Source organism: Neofelis nebulosa, chromosome 9, assembly GCF_028018385.1.
Source record: "Neofelis nebulosa isolate mNeoNeb1 chromosome 9, mNeoNeb1.pri, whole genome shotgun sequence".
Taxonomy (NCBI): domain Eukaryota; kingdom Metazoa; phylum Chordata; class Mammalia; order Carnivora; family Felidae; genus Neofelis; species Neofelis nebulosa.
This window is the reverse complement of record NC_080790.1, coordinates 116,393,411-116,411,552: the sequence shown is the minus strand read 5'-3', so window position 1 is coordinate 116,411,552 and position 18,142 is coordinate 116,393,411. Positions and strand designations below refer to the sequence as shown.

Sequence of the window (18,142 nt, the reverse complement as noted above, 5' to 3'; positions counted from 1 at the left end):
AGAGAGAGAGGGAGAAGAGAATTCCAAGCAGGCTCCACTCTGTCAGTGCAGAGCCCAAAGTGGGGCTCTAACCCATGAACTTCGAGATCGTGACCTGAACCAAAATCAAGAGTTGGCCGCTCAACTGACTGAGCCACCCAGGTGCACGCAGAATATACTTATATTTAAAAACCCTCTTACAACTCAAAAAACAAAAAGACAAGGGGCGCCTGGGTGGCTCAGCCGGTTAAGTGTCTGACTCTTGATTTTGGCTCAAGTCATGATCTCATGGTCTGTGAGATCAAGCCCCCTGTCAAGCTCTGCCCTGACAGTGCGGAGCCTGCTTGGGATTCTCTCTCCCTTTCCCTCTCTCTCTCTCTCTGCCCCTCCCCTGCTTTCTCTCTCTCTGTCTCAAAATACACGTTTAAAAGAAGTTTTTTTTAAGACAAACAACCCAATCAAAAGGCACTAAATTGTATATGTTAAAATAGTTAAATTGGTGAATTTTGTTATGTGAATTTTATTTTCAAAAAAAGTGTGCTGAAGTCATGACAGGAAAACATGTTTTGCTGCCCACCACACAAACCCAGATTAGAACTGAGGCTCTGCCATTCAGCCATGTGGCAAGGTGTGCCATCTGACTCGGTTTCCCAACTGTGAGAGATACTATCTTCCTTACCGGGCCATTTTGAGGATTCAATAAGAAGATAGATAAAGAGCCTGGCACAGAATACGCACCCAATACACATTTATAAAATAAACAATAATAGTAACAACAGGAATAATAATTAATTACTGACATCTGTGGGCCCTCACTTTGAGTCAGATGGCTGACAAAGAATATCTCATTAATTATCTGACTATAGCCCTATGAGGTAGGTACAGATTATAGCTGAGGAAACAGAAGTTTAGAGAATTTGAATGACTTGCCCACAGTCATACTGATGAAGTTTTGTGGTGATGAGAGGGGGGGCGGGATTCATGGGGTTTGGAGCCGATGGCCAAGAATTCTTGAAGACGTCTTTGGTGCAAAAATGGTGATTTTATTAAAGCACGGGGACAGGACCCATGGGCAGGAAGAGCTGCACTGGGGTTGTGATGGGTAACTCATTATATACCCTCAGGTTGGGAGGGGGTCAGGGAAAGAGGATGTCTCTAAGGAATTTTGGAAGCAAGGTTTCCAGGGGCTAGCTGTTGCTAGGGAAACACCATTTATCACCCTTTAATAAAACCTCAGTCATGAGACCCCTCAAATGCATATGGGGGGCCATAAGCTTGGAGCATGATTGCCAGCATATATCCTGGGGCAGTTGAGATAAAGGAAGTAGACTGGCTGGATCCTCGAGGTTGGGACAATATTAAGCCAAGGTTCTCTTTTGCCCCTAGCAAAGTGTCATGTTGAAGGCAGCTGAGCTCCTAGAGGGAGATCACTCTGCTGGTTTCAAGGACTTGTCAATGGGCTATAGGCAGTAAGGGAATTTAATTTTTCATTTGCCTTAGTTTCCCACATTACCATAGCAAGCACTTAAACCCCTTTCCTTTGTTCTTGGGTAGCCGGGAGTGTCTGAGGAATATCACAAGATCCCACCTGGGGCAGGGGGTGGGAGGTGTTGCTAGCTTGTGCTTTGCCCCTCAACTTGCCTCATGCTCCCTCATCAATACCATTATTAAGTGACGTGGCTGGCATTTGAACTCCCAGCAAACAATCGGAAATCTTTATTGAGTACTTCATGCTAAGCAAGACACTGAGCTGAGCGTTTACATCCATTACCTCATCTAGCCTGCACACCTGCATGAAGTGGGCATTATCATTGTCCCCATTTTATATTATTAAGTACTGGGGAAACAGAAGTTGAACAGCTTGCCCAAGGTCACAAGCTTGTGGGGGCAAAGCTGAGAGTCTTACTGTAACGACAACCTCCTTAACCTCTCTATTCTACACTGCCTTCATCCAAATGAATGAATGGATAGAGAGAGATGCACAAATAAACACAAATAAATGAAGTGTGATGAGCCCGGGAGGCAGGTATGAATGACCTCCCTGGGAACAGGGCAAAGTTAGCAGTAGGGGTAGGAGAGACCCCTCTCAGCAGAACCTGAGAGAGGCAAGTGGGGAGCGGGGGTGGAGACTGCTCTGGAAGGGCCCCTGCCCTTGAGTTAATGGTAGGTTCCAGGGCCTGCCTACTCCATACCTCTTCATCCAAGCATGCGTAGGCCATGCAACAGGCTCTGTGGCCTAGAGGGTCAAGTGCTTCCTTCTGAAAGGCTTTTCAGGCCACCCCATACAATGCTGCAACATGCGCCCCACCCCACACTCAATTCTACTCTCCTCCGCTTTTTCTTTTTTTTCTATAGTACTTATCACCTTCTAATGTATTATATAATTTGCTTTTTTGCTGTTTATCGTCTGCTTCTTCCACAGATCATTATTTGTTTGGCTCATAATGTGTTGTCAATGCCTAGAAGTATGCCTAGCATATAGTAGGCACTTAATAAAAACATTTGTGAAATGAATACATGAGTGGGCTGAGGGAGCAGTGACTTGGGGGGCAGGAGAACTAGATTTGGATTTAGCCTTGCTATGAGACCTTGGACAAGACCCCTTCCCTCTCTGTGCCTCATTTTATTCTCCAGGATTCTACAAAGGGCTCAAGGCCCTGAAGTTGGACCTCAGCCCCTGGCCTCAGGATTCTGTGCCTGACCACCCATAAGCCATCCTTGGTGAGCAGGGGTTCACCCCCAACCCTGGGGTGGAATCTGCTGGGCTTTCTGCTCCCACCCTACAGGACCTGAGAACCCGTGGGGGGCATTTGCTGGCAGCTTTGGGGGGTTGGGAACACCTGCAGCTGCCACCTCCACTCCAGCCTTCCCAAGGGAGGCAGAACTGGTCCAACTGGTTCTGCTGGGCCACACCAGATACCTGCTGTGTCAATTGAGATTTCCAAACCACTGCCTCGGTCATTTGTCCCAGATGGTCTCGGCTTCCTCTTAAAACAAAGGAAAATGGGGCTTTACAGTGCATTGGGTTAGCCTACATGGCAGATGCTTACTGAGGGAAACTTACCCTTGGCCTCCATGGAACGGGAGGAGGGGTGGTAGAGTGGGTCTTGTTTCCTCAAAGTGCTGTTGTTGGTTTATTCAATAAATATTGATCGAGCAATTCCTGAGCAGTTCTAGGCACCATAGATGTATCAGCGAACAAAACAGAGAAAAGTCCTTGTCCTTGTGGAATTTTTGGTTTTTAATGAGGGGAACAGACAATAAAGAAATGTCTAGGGGCACCTGCCTGGCTCAGTCAGTGGAGCACGCGACTCTTGATCTCAGGGGTGTGAGTTTGAGCCCCCATGTTGAGTTGTAGAGATTACTTAACAATAAAATCTTAAAAAAAAAAAAAAAAAAGAGAGAGAAATATCTAATACAGTGTCAAGGATGATGGATAAAAAAGAAGAGTAAGGGACTAAAGTGTGATGGGGGTAGGATGGGGGCTATTTTAGGCAGATTGGCCAGGGAAAGCCTGAGGAAATAACTTTTGGACAAAGGTAAATAGAGGGAGGGGGCCAGCCATTGGAAAATCTGGGGTAAGGGCATTCTAGACAGAGGGAACAGCAAGGACAAAGGCCCTGAGGCAGGAACTAATTTACATGATGGAAAAGCAGCAAGAGGGCAAGTATGGCTGGAGTAGAATGAGAGAAGAAAAGAGTGGTAGGAGACACGGGCCGTATCATGTAGAATCTTGAAATCTACCAGGAAAACTTTAGATTTCATTCTGGGAGATATTGGAAGCCACTAGAGTTTTATTTATTTATTTTTTTTTTTTTCAACGTTTTTTTTTTTTTTTTTTTTTTTTTTGGGACAGAGAGAGACAGAGCATGAACGGGGGAGGGGCAGAGAGAGAGGGAGACACAGAATCGGAAACAGGCTCCAGGCTCCGAGCCATCAGCCCAGAGCCTGCCGCGGGGCTCGAACTCACGGACCGCGAGATCGTGACCTGGCTGAAGTCGGACGCCTAACCGACTGCGCCACCCAGGCGCCCCACCACTAGAGTTTTAAACAGGAAACTGGCATAATCTGATTGAGGCTCTAGAAAGATCCCTTGGGCTGCTGTCAAGAGAATGGATCATGGTGTAGAGAGAGAGAAAGCAGGGAGATCAAAGAGAAGGCTGATGCAATCATCCATGCAAAAGAGGCTTGCAGCCTGGACAGGGAAGCAATGGCAGAGACGAAAAGTGGTTGGAGCTTTGGAGGAGTGATTTAAAAAAAAAGCCCCAAATACTGGCCTATCAGAGCTGGTGAGAGCTTTAGCGATCCTAAGACAAGGTAGGAACTTTGGAGTCTGTCAGCCCTGGGTTTGAAGCCCAGCTCCACACATTCTAGCTGAGTCTTCGGGCAGGTTGTTACACCTCTCTGAGTGAGTCTCGGTTTCCCCATATATAAACTGGGCATTATAAGAGAGCTTGCTTCCAAGGGGTGTCTTGAGGACTCAGTGACATGTAAATAAGACACAGAGCACAAGGTTGGGCACTTAGTGGACAGTAAAGTTAGCTATGACTCAATTCCCCACGTTTATTGAAAGAGAAACTGAGGCCAGCTAGCTTAGAGGCAAATAGAGGACTAGAAGTGGAAGGGAGAAAACAAAGCACTATTTATAGGGTTCTTTAAGTCGTATACCTCAGGTCCAGACAGTAAGATGATTGAGGAGGTCAGGAACATAAAAAATATCATGTGACCCTCTCTGGCCATCTTGTTCTCCTACTCTTGAAAGACATGGGAAATTAGAATTATGTCTCTATTCTAAAACAAATCAACACAAGTATGGCAAGTAGCAACTGACATCCAGCTGCAACGTCAGGGAGACAGTAGAGAAAAACAGGAACTATGGCATCCAGAATGTATGTACCCATTTAAAGGGGCTGCTAGCTCAGCTCCACCTGACTGCTGTCTCCCTGCCTAATTTTTTTTTTTTTAATATTTGTTTATTTTAGGGAGAGTGCAAGCAAGGGAGGGGCAGAGAAAGGGGGACAAAGGATCCGAAGAGGGCTCTGCACTGACAGGCTGACAGCAGTGAGCCTGATGTGGGGCTCGAACTCAAGAAATTGACATCATGACCTGAGCCCAAGTCAGGCGCTCAACCAACTGACCCACCCACGTGTCCCCAGACATCTTAATTTTCAACAGAAGTCAGAATCCAGATTTTTATATGAAATCTCCCAATTTTTAAAAAATATTTTCTTTTCACATTTTTAAAATTTATCTATTTATTTTGAGAGAGCGAGCGCACGTGGGGAGAAGGGCAGAGACAGAGGGGGACAGAGGATCCGAAGTGGGCTCCGTGCTGACAGCAGTGAGCCCGATGCGGGGATCGGACTCACGAACCCTGAGATCATAGCCTGTGCTGAAGTCAGATGCTTAACCCACTGAGCCACCCAGGTGCCCCTTCCCTCTGAATTCTAATAACCTTGTTGGGTAGGTACTATTATTCTCCCCATTTGACATACGAGGCCACTGAGGTTCAGAGAAGTGAAGTGACTTGCCATAGTCACACAGCTGGGAAGGGGCAGAGTCAGGATTCAAACCTAGCTCTGCTTAATGTCAAAATCTGTGGGAACCTGGATGCTCAGGACAGACCCTCTTTACACTTCATTCTCCCAGCATCTTGGAGGTCTATGAGGGACTCTGGGGTCCTGGAGCAGCTCTGTTGTCAACTTAGAGTGACCCTTGACCAAGGGCCTTCCTCTTTCTAGGCCTCAGTCATCCCATCTGCCTACCTAGGAGGGATTTAGTTATTATGGTCCAAGCTTCCTCCCTTGCAGTCCAACTGTGCATCTATTAAATATTAGGACTTGGGGCGCCCAGGTGGCTCAGTCAGTTAAGCGGCTGACTTCGGCTCAGGTCACGACCTCATGGTCCGTGAGTTCGAGCCCTGCGTCGGGCTCTGTGCTGACCGCTCAGAGCCTGGAGCCTGTTTCAGATTCTGTGTCTCCCTCTCTCTCTGACCCTCCCCGTTCATGCTCTGTCTCTCTCTGTCTCAAAAATAAATAAACATTAAAAAAAAAAATTTTTTTTTAATTAAAAAAAAAAATAAATATTAGGACTTGATATTTTCCTTGTTCTTTTTTTAATGTTTATTTATTTACTTCAAGAAAGAGAGAGAGCGAGAGAGCAGGGGAGGGGCTGAGAGAGAGCAGGGAGAGAGAATCCCAAACAGGCTCCACGCTGATAATGACATGAGGCTCGAACCCACTAATTGTGAGATCATGACCTGAGCGGAAACTAAGAGTTAGATGCATAGCCGACTGAGCCACCCAGGTGCCCCAATATGTCCCTTGGTCTGTGGCCTGGCTCTGCCACTTACTGTTGTGTGATTTGGAGCTGCTTAACCTCCCTGTGCCTTTTGCCTCATCTCGACCATAAAATGGAATTAGAAGTAGCACCCACCTCAAAGTGCTTAGAACATGTCAGGCATATGGCACAGGTACCTAGTCAACATTAGTCTTCACGATTATTGGTAAATGTTCACGCGTGTGTATACTGATAGTCAGAGACGGAAATATACCTTAAACAGTTGTATTAGGATGGAGATGTGATTTTTTAACATTTTATTTAATGTCACGATTGTTAAAAATGTTTAATGTCTCCCATGACTCCTCCACTTTGTAGAGAATAAAATCCAAATTCTTTAACCAAGAGTATCTCTGATTCGACATCAACTCCTATTTCAATAGAGCAAAGTAGCTAACAGCACATGGAGGCAGGCCATTCCTGCCTGAATCCCAGCTCTGTGACTGACTAGCTGTGTGAACTTGGGCGAGGAGCTCTGTGTCTGTTTCCTCATTTGTAAAATAAGTTACAATTTCCACCCGATGGGGCTGAAGTGCTGTGTAACCATCATGTGGAAGTGTCCATCAGGTGGAAGCTTGAAGCATATTAGCAATTGTCATGATCTACCTACTACCGCTAAATCTCTGGTCACCCTGGACCTTGCATTAGCCCCAGAATTATACCTCAAAGCCTTTGCTCATGGCTCGCTCTCCCTGGCATGCCTTCCTCCCTTTATCCATCCATCAAAACATTCTGTGTCAAGGACCAGCTCAAATGTGACCTCCCCTGGACAGATCTTCAGTCCTCGCCAGTCCTTCTTCTGGCCCTGAAGGCTGGGTGGGCTTACAGTTCTCACTGCCTCAGCTGTGTGCTACTTCCTCACTTGCTGTTCCTCCTGCATCACACCCTTCCTGAGGGGAAGATGGGCTTGCTCTCAGCTCCAGCCCACAGCCCCAGCACAGATGTCTCAGGAACGTACCAGCCTTTGAGGAAACTGAGTCATCAAACTGAGCCTGACAGCCCTGCCACGCCCCACCCTGTCCCTTCTCCAGCCCGTTTCCTCTCCTGTAACTGACCAGTGTGGCCCAGCAGGGTGGTTGCGGATATAAATGAGGAAACACTGGTCAAGGTCCCCTTTCTCTTCCCTGCCTCCCCGATTCACTCCTCCTCTGGACTAGCAGGGGAGGCAGAGAGAGTGCTGGCGGTGGGGGCAACTACGGATTCTAGAGGCCTGCTTGAGATGGACTTCTGGCTCTGATCAGAGCTTCTGATGCAGTAGCGTTTGGGGCAAGGCCCAGGATCCTGCATTTTCAAAAGTGAGTTAAAACCTCTTCCATGGCCATGCTCTGAAATAACCATTCCGGGAACACCAAACCTCTCCATGGCTAACAGGGCAGCACAGCTGTGTGCAAGGGGCCATGGGACCTCTCAGCCCCCACACACTTTGGAGGAGGGAGTGCTGCCACCCAGGGACAGAAACTCCCAAGGCTCAGGCCTGAGCCATTGGGTACACATTTTGATAAAAACATTTATTGAGCACTTTTCAAGTGCCAAGCATTATGCCAAGTCCTCTGCACGTTTCATCATACTGGACCCCACGACAGCCCTATGGAGTTGAACTGTCATACCCACCCCCCACTGTACAGGTGAGAAATACAGGGCTCAGAGAGGTAAAGGTAAAGTGACTTACCCAAGGTCACACAGCAAGTGAGCAGCAGTGCTTAGATGTGAAGCCAAAACTGGCTGATAGCTGCACTCTAACCATGACACTTGAGTGCCGCCTAAATGCCTACATCACAGAGTCACCTGGGGATATCGTAAGGAACTGTGTATGAAAAGGTCCAGCAGATCAGGGCTCTAACAATCTCAGGCCTCCAGAAGAGCAGCTTGACTAAAGGCCACACCAAGACAGCCTGGACGAGGGGCGGGCAGGACCACCCTATCTTCTCTCTTAGGTGGGCCGACACCAGCCTGGACCAGCCAGACCCTGGGGTTGCTCAGCTCGGCCATCTCTCTTCTCTCCACTGCCCTGACCTGGAAGCTGTAGGCAGCCCTGCCTCAGATTCCAGAATGCTTCAGGGCTCTCCAGCAGAATTGGGGCCATGGCAGGCTGGCCACAGGCCAGGGTTTATACATGACACTCCAAAAGGATTTCAGCCCATGGCTCACTTCCGTTGGAAAGAATCTCTAGCTGGCCCCTGACGTCTGGACCCAAAGGTGAGCATGAGGCCAGGCTCTGGGAGCAAACCCCGTGGGTCCATCACTCTGAGGCCTGGATGTACACAGGCACAGCGAGCATGGCACATGGGCCCTCAGTCCCTGCCTGCAGCTCCGCCAGCGCCAGGTTGGAGCCCAGGCTCTCAGCATGCCCAGGCACTACCAGCTCAGGCTCGCCACCCACCGTGCCACCCACTACGATGGACAGCACTGCATCTGGCTCTGAGAAGGGCGGCTTGCCTGGGGCAGCCTCCGGCACAGGCCCAGCCCCTGTGTCTTTCAGTTCCTCCAGCCCCAGCGGGTCAGGCAGGGGGGTCACCACCTTGCGCCCACCACTGCTGCTGCTGCGGGGGGCCGCCCTCCTCCGGGAGGGCCGCCGGGCTTGCAGGTCCTTGTCCTTTTGGGGGCCAAGGCGGCAGCGGTGATCCTTGAGGTATTTGTGTCGGGAAAAGCCCTTGGCACAGCCAGCACAGCGGAACTTGTAGTTGCCCGTGTGGGCGCGCTGGTGCTCCGCGAGGTGGGCACGGCGGCTGAAGGACTTGCTGCACAGGGCGCACTTGTGGAGCTTCATGCCTGGGGTGGGGGGAGGGGGGCAAAGTCAGAGAGAGGCACTCAGACCCCTTACTTTGCAACCGCACCTCTGCACTTGGAATAAAACCCAGTCTCTCAGCTTGTCCTCTGAGCGTGTGTGTGATCTGGGCCCTGCTCCCTGCCAGTCTCATCTCCCCACTTCTCCCAGCTGAGCGTGTGTGCGATCTGGGCCCCTGCTCTCCTGTCAGTCTCATGTCCCCCCTTCTTCCAGCCACTGACTCGCGGCCAGCCACACATGCCTTCCTCAGGGCACTAAGCTGGCTCCTGCCTCGGGGCCTTTGCACTTGCTGTTTCCCTCTGCCTGGAATAGGATGTTCAGCCCCCAAACCTTAGCTAACTTAGCCGGGTCACCATCATCTCTTTCCTCTCTGGTCTGTCTGTCTCACCCTGGCCCCTTCAGACCATCCCCACAGGGCAGCTAGAAATGGTTTCATGAAATACACAAAGGATTGTGACATTCTCTGCTCTGAACCTTCCAGTGATTTGCCAAGTTCCCCACAAAGCCCTGTGCAGTCTGACCACTCCCTTCACCTCTCAGCCCCATTCCCTCCTTCCCCCTACTTGTTCTCTGAGCTCCATACTCCCACTCACCTCTCCTGGTCTTAAACACCCCCAGTCCCTTCTCTGCTTCAAGATTTTGTACTTGCTCCCTCCTTCTGGAAGCTATTTCCTGGCTTTTCTCATCCCTTAAGACAGCTCTCATGTCACCTCCTCCAGGAGACTGTCCCTGATACCTGCCTCATATCTTTCTCTGCCCCCTCACTGTTTATTCCTGTCTTTGTAGTCTGCATACTTCTCTGTAAAATACTTATTTGTTCGTTGTTCATTTTCAATCTTTGCCACTGAATGCTAAGCTTCCCCAGGAGGGCAGGGTGAGGATCTGCCCATCTGATTCCCCCATGTCACCTCCAGAGTCTGACATGTGATAAGTTCTCAGTAGTCAGTCACTCAATGAATCACTGGTGCCTCCGTATCCACCATGAAGGCAAGTCCAGCCCACGCTCAGCCTGAGCCATGCTCTCCTCAGCCTCCCTCGGATGAAGGCTCAGAGAGGGGCAGAGACTTGCATGAGGCAACACGGCAGGACAGTGGTAGTGCTAAAAATCAAACACAGGCCATCTGTCTGCAAAGTCCTCAACTCTATGCTCTCAGGTTTCAAACTTTCTTCAGCAACTAAATCCTTTCTTTAAACCCATGATTCTTAACCAGGCGCAATTTTACCGTCCAGGAGACTTTTGTCCCCTGGAGACATTTGTGATTGTCCTAACTGTGGGGAAGAAGCCACTGACATCTAGAGGGTAGAGGCTAAGTATATTGCTAAACATCCTATAATACACATGGCAGCCCCCTCACACAGCATCAGCCAGTACAAAATATCACTAGTGCCAAGAAACCATGTTCTAGCCCAAACGGTATGTGGAAAGACAGCCAAGCTGCTCTGGGGATGCAGCAGCACCCAAAGAAGAGCCATGGAGCCCCTGGGAAACCGAGGAGCAGGGTGAAGACCCTTGCTCCACACCCCATCTGCCCCGCTCTGCTGAGGGTACCAAGGAGCCTTCCTGGCCGTGTCTTGGAGCCAGTTGGAACCCGATCTTCCTCCACACCTGATCCACACCTCTATCACACCGGGCACCTCTCTGATTTATGAGCTATCTCCTCTTAGGTCAGCTTCCCCTCAGCCCAGGGGAGTGTATCTGACTCACCTCTGTAGGACCCTGAGGTCCCTAATGCAGGCCTGGTTCATGGCTCACACGAGCAAAAGTCTGTTGGCTGGAATATACCAGGCAGTGATTAAAAGCCACATGGGAGGGGCGCCTGGGTGGCTCAGTCGGTTAAGCAGCCGACTTCAGCTCAGGTCATGATCTCACGGTCTGTGAGTTCGAGCCCCGCGTCAGGCTCTGTGCTGATAGCTCGGAGCCTGGAGTCTGTTTCAGATTCTGTGTCTCCCTCTCTCTGACCCTCCCCTGTTCATGCTCTGTCTCTCCCTGTCTCAAAAATAAATAAAACGTTAAAAAGAAAAAAAAAAAGCCACATGGGATGTGCCTGCTGTTTCCAGAGGGCCTGTCCCAGGGACTTTGAGCTGAACCAGACCCTGTTGATATGTCCAGGAGTCACTTACCAGAGTGGGAGAGGATATGAGCCTTCAGTTTGTCCGGCCGATTGAACTCTTTACTGCAGCCCGTGTGTGTCCTAGAACCCAAAACCACTGGTCAGAAGGATCTCACCAAACTCAGGACTCTCTTGCTGGCCTCTGTGCTAGTGCAGGGCATGAGGGACTTCCTGTTTACCCAAAGGGCCAGGCTGGGAAGCAGAGTGGGGAGTAGGTAGGCAGCCAGGCCCACAGCAGGAAAAAGGAGAGAGGGCCTTCAGAAACTCAGCCCTGACGTTTTTGTGTCCCACTGCTGGGTAAAGCTGCCCCTCCCACTCATGCCAGTTTCTACTCACGAGAAGGGGCATTTATATTTCTTGAATGGCTCATGGATCAACATGTGTCTCTTCAGTTTGTCCTTACGGTTGAACGCAGACTCGCACACTGAGCATTTGTAGGGCTTCTCACCTGTAGAAGACACAGATGGAGGCAGGGGAGGGAGTCCCATGAGATGGAGTCCGAATATGGGGCACACTAGAGGGTAGCAGCTCCTCTAAAGAAGTGGCCTGGGAGAAAACAGCCTTTCCCATTCCTCATGACTTTGTTTTTCCAAGGAGAAGAAGGGAGCTATTTCAGAGAGGGCGGTCAGAAAAGGCTTGGGGTGCCTGGGTGGCTCAGTAAGTTAAATGTCCGATTTTGGCTCAGGTCATGATCTCATGGTTTGTGGGTTTGAGCCCCACGTTGGGCTCTGTGCTGACAGCTCAGAGCCTGAAGCCTGCTTTAGATTTTGCGTCTTCCTCTCTGTCTGCCCCTCCCCTGCTCATGCTCTATCTCTGTCTCTCAAAAATAAATAAACATTGAAGTTTAAAAAAAAAAAAAGAAAAGAAAAGGCCTTTCTGATGAGATAAGAAGGGAGATGTGAGGTAGGAGGGGAGCAAGCCATGATGGAAACCAGAGTCAGGGTCCCAGGCTGAAGGAAAGGTGGGAGTGTGTGGTATGTCTGAAGACAGGGGAGGCCAGTATGGCTGGAACAGAGTAGGGGAGAGAGAATGAGGCAGAAGGGGAGGTTAGCGAGACAGCCTGGCCCAACAGGGAGGGCCTGGAAGGCCTGGGTTTTTACTCTGAGCAAGAGGAGAAGCCACCAGAGTGGCTGAGCAGAGGGAGGACCGATCTGACTTAAGAGTTTCACAGTCTCCTTCTAGCTGCATGCAGAAAATACAGTGAAGGGGTGGGGGTGGAGGCAGGGGAAGCAGCCAGTACAGGCAACGTCAGGAAAGCAGAATCGGCACCCTTTGCCAATTGATTGACTGTGGGGTGTGAGGGGAAGGGTGTCAAGGACGAGTCTAAGGTGGGCCTGAGTGACAGGTGAATGGTTGTGGCATTTACTGAAAGGGGCCCACTGAGGCAGAGAGGGGAATTATACCTTATCTACTGGAATCGTTGTAATGAACTATGAGGTAAGTACTGGATGAGAAAACTGAAGGTCACGGTCTGCACCTAGTGTTTGGGGGAACTAAGACGCCGGGCCAGCAGTGTGATGCAGAGTCCACCCGAGTGGCTCCTCGTCGGCTGCAAAAGAATCTGGTGGGGGGGGTGCGGGCAGGAGGGGAGGAAAGCAGCTCTCACCTGACAGCTCTCATCAGGGCTTACAACCTGTCCTGTGGAAAAGGACTGTTACTGGGCTGTCTGGATTGCCTGCCATTATTTCCTCTCTGTTCTCCCTCTGGAATGAATAAAGTACTTTTGAAAAATGCCAACCCGGTGATTAAGGAAATTCTGGTCCTTATAATGGAATGCTCTGCAGTCATTAAAAAGATTAGTGTCCATCTGTGTCTTCTGATCTGGAAAGATCTCCTGGCCATACTGCTAAGTAAGGAAAGAAATTTGTAGAACAGCTTAAGACAAAAAATGAAAAGAAATGTAATCCTCATACTCCCAAACGGCCCTCGCCATAGGTGTTTGTATACACACAGAATATGCAGGGAGAAAGTTGAGGGAGGGTACACACCAAACTACTGGTAACAATTATGATTTGAAGGGAGAACTTAACATTTTACTTTATGTACTTCTATACTGCTTCATTTATTTTATTTTGTTTTGTTTGAGAGAGAGAGACCGAGAGACAGAGAGAGAGAGCGTGTGCACGCAAGTAGTGGAAGGGCAGGGAGAAAGGGGGATGAAGGATCCGAAGCAGGCTGTGCGCTGACAGCAGAGAGCCCGATTCGGGGCTTGAACTCACGAACTGTAAAATCATGACATGAGCTGATGTCAGATGCTTAACCGATCAAGCCACCCAGGTGCCCTTAATACTGCTTCATTTTTAAAATAAGCATATACTTCTGAACACAAATTTTTTAATGTTTATCAATTCTGAGAGAGAGAGAGAGAGAGAGAGAGAGAGAGAGAGAGAGAACACACAGTGGGGAGGGGCAGAGAGAGATGCAGAGAGAATCCCAAGCCGGCTCTACCCCAGCAGGGTAGAGCCCAATATGGGGCTCGATCTCATGAACCTCGAGATCATGACCCAACCCTAAATCAAGAGTCAGATGCTTAACCCAATGAGCCACCCAGGTGCCCCTTGCATAATAATTTTTAAAACTATAAACAGAGTAATTTGGTAATATCTACCAAAATTACCAATGCATACACTTTTTAAGATTTATTATTTAAAAAAAAAAGTTTTTATTTATTTATTTACTTACTTATTTTAAATGTTTATTTTTGAGAGAGAGAGGAAGAGAGCACAAGTTGGGGAGGGACAGAGAGATGGGGGAGACACTGAATCTGAAGCTCTGAGCTTCAGCAACTAGCCTGAATCTGAAGCTGACAGGCTCTGAGCTGTCAGCAACCAGCCTGATGCGGGGCTCGAACTCACGAACCATGAGATCATGATGTGAGCTGAAGTCGGACGCTTAGCCGACTGAGCCACTGCACTGACAGCCATGAGTCCTGCTTGGGATTCTCTCTCTTTATGTCTCTCTCTGTTTCTCCCTTGTGCTCTCTCTCAAAAATAATAAATATATAAACTTAATAAAAAAACTTAAAAGAAAAGAAAAGAAAATGTCAATGTGTCTCAACTGGGGAGCCAAGGAGAGGGGGTTGGGTGGGAATTCTGTAGTGAGAACAGGACCCCCACCCCTAGGGGCTCAGAATGGTCTGAGTGAGCTGTTGGGGGCAGAGCCAAGAGTCCTCCCCACCAGCCTACAGGGATTCATCTCTACCTTAGTGTTGGTGGGAACCCTTTGTTCACTTGCGAGGGCAGGTGGGTAGGGGGCCAGAAAGGAGATGGGGAGGGGAATGAAGAGAGAGTGGGGGACGGACAAGACGGGGAGGGAGAAGAAGGCTGGAGAAAGACAGGGGCAAAGGCTAGAGGGGGGTGGGAAAGGGAAGAGAGAGGGAGGGGGGCTGGGCAGGAGTTGATGGGGGGCAGGGCACTCACCTGAGTGGATGTGAGCATGAAGTTTGAGGTAGTGCTCTCGCCGGAAGAACTTCTTGCACACCTGGCACTTGAACCTGCCCCCACTGCCGTGGGTGGGCAGATGACGCCGTAGGTAGCGCTCACAAGGAAACACCTGGCAGAAGAGACAAGTTGGCATTAGGTCTGACTCACTAACCCTCACCACCTCCTGAGCTCAAGGGGCCCCTCATTCCCAGCAGTTGTGGAAACCATTCTCCCCACCAGGATCAGGGCCCAGTGTCAGGCTTAGAACCTCATGACTCCCACTACTCACCCACAATGCATGTTCTGAGCTTCTGCCAGGCTATTTTTTCTACCCAGAGGGCCTTTCTCTCTTAGCCTGACAAATTTTTATTTATCCTTCAAGACCCAACTCAGGTGTCACTGCTTCTGTGAAGCCCTCTTGACTTTTCAATGCCGTGCCAGGCAAAACAAATCCTGCCCTTGAATGTTCATTTATATTTATTTGTTTACCATCTGTTTATCTGTTTATTTGTCTTTAAAAAAAATTTTTTTTAACATTTATTCATTTTTGAGAGTGAGAGAGACAGAGCATGAGCAGGGGAGGGGCAGAGAGAGACGGAGACACAGAATCCGAAGCAGGCTCCAGCCTCAGAGCTGTCAACACAGGGCCTGACGTGGGGCTTGAACTCACGGACTGTGAGATCATGACCTGAGCTGAAGTCGGATGCTTAACTGACTGAGCCACCCAGGCGCCCCTGTTTATTTATTGTTTTTTAAGAAAACTCTATCCCCAATGTGGGGCTCAAACTCATGACCCCCAGATAAAGAGCTGCATGCTCTACTGCCTGAGCCAGCCAAGGATCCCTGTTCATCAACATTTTTAAAAATGCTTCTTTATTTTGAGTGAGAGAGAGAGAGAGAGCATGTGCACGCACACATGGGTGCATGAGTGGGGGAGGGGGAGGGGGAGAGGGAGAAAGAGAGAATCCCGAGCAGGCTCTGCACTCAGCACAGAGCCTGACATGGGGCTTGAATCCACTAACTGTGAGATCATGACCTGAGCCAAAATCAAGAGCCAGATGCTTAACTGACTGAACCACCCAGGCACCTCCATCTACAATTTTAAAGTCACCATCTAACCCATCTAACCCTGAATTATAACCCTTGGCTTTTATGAGATCTCTAAGAGGGCAGAGGAACTTTCATTTCCCAGCACAGGGCCTGTATGAAATGACTTACATGCAAAAGAAAAAATGAAAAGATGAGTAAGTAACTGAAGAAATGAATGAAAAGGTAAGGAAGAGCCAGAAACCATGGAAGGAGAAATCTCCTTCCTCTCCAGCCACAGAAAGGATATTCATTCATTTTTTTCATTCGTTACAGAGAAGTAGTCAAGGTTACAGACTCAACTACTTAGTAGCCCCACCATTTCCTAGCTAGGTGATCTTTCTGTAACTTGGTTTCCCCATCTGTAAAATGGGAATAGTAATAGTATGCCTCCTAGAGTTAAATGACTCAATTCAGATAAAATGCTCAGGACAGCATGTGGCACATGGTTCTTTTTCAATTCATGATACTTTTATTTGGAACACAAATTCCAAAGCCCCGAATTAGGCTATATACATAATCAGAAACATCTATGAGGCTGAAGTGAAACGAGGGCTGTCCTGGGAAATCTGCTGTGTAAGGCTGTAAGAAAATGAGTAGAATAAAGAAACCAGTTAAAATTTATTTATTTATTTAAGTTTATTTATTTTGAGAGAGAGAGAAAGTGCAGAGAGAGAGAGAGGGAGAGAGAGAATCCCAAGCAAGCTCTCCACCATCAGCGCAGAGCCCAATGTGGGGCTCAAAGCCACGAACTGTGAGATTATGACCTGAGCCAAAGTCCAACAGTTGGATGCTCAACTGACTGAGCCACCCAGGCACCCCAACAGAAACCAGTTAAACACACTAGGGGGATGCAATCAGCAAAATCCAGACTTTGGGAAACTCCACAAGACCAATGGCCCAGTTTCTTCAACAAATAAATTAAAAGGGGGGGAAAAAAAGGAACACTTGTGGGAGAAACTGTTAATAGAAATTTTGGTTGTATCAACCAAATGGAGTATGTGAGTCTGATTCAAACAAATAAACCTTATAAAAATTATGATGCTTCGGGGTGCCTAGGTGGCTCAGTCAGTTAAGTGTCTGACTCTTGATTTTGGCTCAGGTCATGATCTCATGATTTCATGAGTTTGAGCCCCACATCAGGCTCTGCACTGACAGTTCGGAGCCTGCTTGAGAGTCTCTCTGTCTCCGCCCCTCCCCCACTAGGACCCTATCTCTCTCAAAATAAATACATAAACTTAAAAAAAAAAAAGATTCTCTCTCTCCCTCTGCTCCTCCCCAACCCTGCGCACAGGCAGGTGCGTGCACTCTCTCAAAAATAAATAAATAAACATTTTCTAAAAATTACGATGTTTCTGAGACCCTCAGAAATCGGAACACTGCCTGGCTAGCTGATGACACTAAAGGACAGGCTTCAGTGATGGCTTTCACATTCACTGAAAAGAAGAACCAATGATAACAAGCATAATACATCAGGAAGCTGGAGGCCGCTGTCCTGATGCTGGGCCTGGGCCCAGAAGAGGCCTCATCCCACATTAGCGCAGCCTGGCCCGGCCTGGCCCAGCAGCAGCTCCAGGATGGCCATGTGTGCCATCTAATGGCTAAGATGGGCCAGGCAGGGCCCCTACTCTTCAAAGGTGAAGCGCCTATGGAGACAAGTCCATGGAGACAAGTCTGCGGAGACAAGCCTAGGCTTTGCTGCATATACTGAGGCAGGAGGGGAGAAGGAGACAGTGAGGTGTTTGCTCTACCACCTCTCAGCTCCAACTGCTGTCCCAGCTGGGGAAGGGCAGTGGTACCCACCTTTTGGCAGTGCGGGCAGGGGAAGTTGTGAGTGGCGGTCTGCAGGTGGTGCTCCAGGGCCTCGGGAGTAGAGTATTTGTTGACACATTTGACACACCTACACGGAAAGGAGCATGAAAGGTGACAGAGCAGTGTGTGGAGGCTGGGCTGGCCCCACAGACACAGGAACCAGCTATTCTCCTCCTCCCAGGGCCAACACTAGGAGGCAAAAGTCTACATTTAATTCATTCTTTTTTTTTTTTTTTTTTTTTTTTTTAAATAGGCTCCACACCCAACTCATGACCTTGAGATCAAGAGTTGCATGCTTGGGGCGCCTGGGTGGCTCAGTCGGTTAGGCGACTGACTTCGGCTCAGGTCATGATCTCACAGTTTGTGAGTCTGAGCCCCGTATCGGGCTCTGTGCTGACAGCTTGGAGCCTGGAGCCTGCTTCAGATTCTGTTCTCCCCCTCTCTCTACCCCTCCCCTGCTCACACTCTGTGTCTCTCTGTCTCTCAATAATAATAAATAAGCGTTAAAAAAAATTAAAGAAAAAAAAAAAAGAGTTGCATGCTCTACTGACTGAGCCAGCCAGGCACCCTACAAGTTCTTAAAAATGAAAATCAACAATCAATCAATC

At 48.9% G+C, this 18,142-nt stretch overlaps 1 protein-coding gene across 3 annotated transcripts in view; it reads right to left on the bottom strand.

The window, feature by feature from the left end:
- Window positions 1–6,527: 6,527 nt before the first annotated feature.
- ZNF341 (zinc finger protein 341) overlaps window positions 6,528–18,142 on the bottom strand; it is a 46,354-nt gene continuing 34,739 nt past the window's right edge. For all 3 annotated transcript variants that reach the window (XM_058685334.1, XM_058685335.1, XM_058685336.1), the window contains 5 exons: window positions 17,526–17,622; window positions 14,634–14,766; window positions 11,551–11,662; window positions 11,225–11,295; window positions 6,528–9,087 (listed from right to left, as the gene is read on the bottom strand). In XM_058685334.1, the coding sequence (XP_058541317.1) occupies window positions 8,558–9,087; window positions 11,225–11,295; window positions 11,551–11,662; window positions 14,634–14,766; window positions 17,526–17,622 (943 nt within the window). In that variant the 3' untranslated portion in view covers window positions 6,528–8,557. The remainder of the gene's footprint in view (window positions 9,088–11,224; window positions 11,296–11,550; window positions 11,663–14,633; window positions 14,767–17,525; window positions 17,623–18,142) is intronic.